General features: G+C 38.2%; 1 protein-coding gene across 1 annotated transcript; it reads left to right on the top strand.

Moving 5' to 3' along the window:
- Window positions 1–275: 275 nt before the first annotated feature.
- Window positions 276–2,814, top strand: LOC121963927 (protein piccolo-like; the record flags this gene model as incomplete). The annotated part of the gene is made up of 3 exons (XM_042514164.1): window positions 276–347; window positions 1,292–1,589; window positions 2,620–2,814. Coding segments are annotated over 3 exons (565 nt in total), but the record flags the coding sequence as incomplete, so codon positions are not given.
- Window positions 2,815–3,214: the final 400 nt, after the last annotated feature.

Raw genomic sequence — 3,214 nt, 5'->3', positions numbered from 1 at the left:
GTGCTCCTTTATACACATCCACATTCACAAGTTTATGCACATATGCATGTACATGTACTGAAAGAAACCAAATCTAATATGTCTTCTTGCTTTTTTGCTTATTACAGTTACTGCAGTGCATTCATTCAAGCACTGCACCTACAGTGTTCATGTTTTCGTTCACGCTTCCTCCTCCCACATGCACACAAACACACATACACTCTCCCTCTCACATACATATCCACTCAAGATCCCTCATCATAATCTGTGCCCCTCTCTTCACTCTTTCTATCCAGTTAAAGAAAAAGACGCTGGAGGTGACAGTGTGGGACTATGACAGATCCTCCTCCAATGACTTCCTTGGAGAAGTGAGTGCTTTTGGAAGCTGAATAAAGATGTCGGAAAATGTCAAATGCATTTAGTGTTTAACTCGCACAAAAGGTTTGTGCTGCCGTTTTGTTTGTTTATGATGGACCAGCATTTCTTAAACAACCTAATAATATTAGCCTTATCTCCCTCTTCTCACAAGCTTCCAAGTCAAGCTTTGTTTCATGCCTGTAAATCTGTATAGCGAGCAGTGCTTTTCATCTTTTGCTAAATGTAGGATGCATTTCAATTCTTCAGCAAATAGACTGTTTCCACACACTATGCTGTTATCTACCTTCATACAAACTCTTCTCCTTGTTCCTTTGTACCGGTAAGTTCTCGCAGTATCACTGTGCATTCGTGGATGAAGTACTCAGATCCTGTACTTGAGTAAAAGTCCTAATACCACACGGTGAAAATACTCATTACAAGTAAAAGTCCTGCATTGAAATGTTACATACGTAAAAGTAATGAAGTATAATCAAGAAAATATGCTTTAAGTATTAAAAGTAAAAGTACCAAATGCATAAAAAACTTTAAAATCAAACAAAACACTGCAAAGGCTTAAAATAATTAGAAAAAAAGACAGCTAGAAATACTCAAAATTATAAAATAAAATGTGATAAAACACTCCCCAAACTAGAAATTACAAATAACAAACAGAAAAAACACATAAAACCCTTAAAATTATAAAAAACAAAACCCAGAAAGTGTTATAAAAATAATCAGAAAAAATAAGATTAAAAAAATTAACTTTATAATCTGTTATTTTGATTTATTATTTTTTTGAACTTGCGTTATGTTTTGATGCAAAATTCTTAAGTAACAAAAGCACTTAAAAAAAAATACTCATGTAAAGTACACGCACCTCAGATTGTACTTAAGCTGAGTAAATGTACTTGGTTACATTCCACCACTGTCTCTGTGTGTGTTAATTGTGTTTTAGGTGCTGATCGACTTGTCGAACACCGCCCAGCTCGACAACACTCCTCGCTGGCTGCCTCTGAAGGAGCAGAGTGAAAGCATTGAGCACAGCAAGGCCCATCATGCTGCTCACGGCCCTCCAGGGTCAGGGCCAGGTCAGGGTCACGGTCAGGGACACAGCCTGGGACATATGTCAGGGCCTGGGATGGGGCCTGGGCATGGAATGGGACAGGGTCACGGACTAGACGGGAGTCATGATTCACCTAAAAACTCTGTAATCAAGAGCAGAAGCCATGGGATCTTCCCCGATCCAGCCAAAGGTAAAAGAATACCCGACAAGCATCTGTTTTATGTGTGGGAACTACTCATATACTCATACACTCATTCCCAGTTTCCATAATTTCCATGAATCAGTTTAGTCTATATGGCACATTATGACAGTGATAATCCTTGGCAGGTTTGCGACAAAAATTGCAATTCATAGTGGTCACTCAGTTGTCATAGAGATAGAGGCTGTTACCATAGAAACAAAAGTGCTAATCATTTCTTGACAGCTGTAATTACACTCTATGTGCTTGACAACTGCTGTATGGCACAATAAGGACCGCTGCAGTGCAGAAAATAATAAATGCATAATAAATAATAATAACTACATTTTTATGTTTTATTTTTTTACCCTTTATTCACAATTAAGTACATACATATACAGATACAAAGTCAACAGGGATGGTATTGGATTTGATTTAGGACAGAAGTAAGAAAGCAACAACAATAATGAACATAAAGATACTTAAAAAAGAGGAGAAACAACAACAACAAGAGTTTGCTGGATGGGTCTGGTTTGGCGTTATTAATTCTTTCTGCTCATGCCTACTCACATACACCTTTTAAAAACATTTTTTCTTGTTTCCTTTCCTGCTTTCCTCCTTTTCCTTTCATTCTAAATACTGTTAGCAGTGTAAATTTATTTGATTTATTTCAAAGGATCCCCATTAACTGATGCAAATGATACCAACTAATCTTCCTGGGGTTCAAAATTCAGATTTTGTGTGTGTGTGTGATGTATATTAGATTAATCACAAAAGAGTTTACAACTTTGATCTGTTCTACCTTAATTCCATCACGTGTTCCTCAGTTTATGTTACATTAAGAGGTCGTGGAAGTTTACTGAAGCATCCATAGTGATACACATTTAATGACATCAACATAATTAGTCTCAAGATCAGTTCATGAATTAAATGTCAAAGCACATCACCAGAGAACAAGAACAAGTTGTGACCAACGCTGGAACATCATCTATTTTCTCTCGTGCCATTAGCAGTCATAACCGTCCGCTTAATCTTCCTCCAGACATGCAGATGCTGCCTTTGGAAAAGTCACACAGCAGCCCAGGCAGCTCAAAGTCTTCCTCTGATGGCCAACTGCGCTCCCATGGCCCCTCTCGAAGCCAAAGCAAGAGCAGCGTCACTCAGGCCCACCTTGAGGATGCTGGGATAGCCATTGCTGCTGCCGAGGCTGCCGTGCAACAGTCCCGCCTGCAACCAAGTAATTCCCTTCCCTACCCGTGATACACTTCCTGTGACATGCTTCCTTTTTCCTGCGCATGCAAGCTTTGTTGAGAATGTTTGATGAAAACCTGAACCGCTATGCGTTCACCTCCTTAACATTTGACCTTCGCCTTCTGCTCTCTTCATCTTACATTTTTTTCTTTGAGCACAAAGTAATTTGTTTTGATCAATAACCTTATTTTAATTTCTGACTCCTCCAATATAGATACTAACACAGTCACTAAACAAAATCTGAGGCAGATGAAAACGACAAATAACTGAGATATAGCAAAACCTAAACATGCTGTGGAAACCTTATTTTATTCAGTTGTTAAATCTGAAATTAAATATTTTTAAACCTGGCACTCTCAGTACACTAAATATTCCAAATACATTAT

Source organism: Plectropomus leopardus, unplaced genomic scaffold, assembly GCF_008729295.1.
Source record: "Plectropomus leopardus isolate mb unplaced genomic scaffold, YSFRI_Pleo_2.0 unplaced_scaffold13285, whole genome shotgun sequence".
Lineage (NCBI taxonomy): Eukaryota > Metazoa > Chordata > Actinopteri > Perciformes > Serranidae > Plectropomus > Plectropomus leopardus.
The sequence above is the reverse complement of the archived record's forward strand: the minus strand, read 5'-3'. Positions and strand labels throughout refer to the sequence as shown.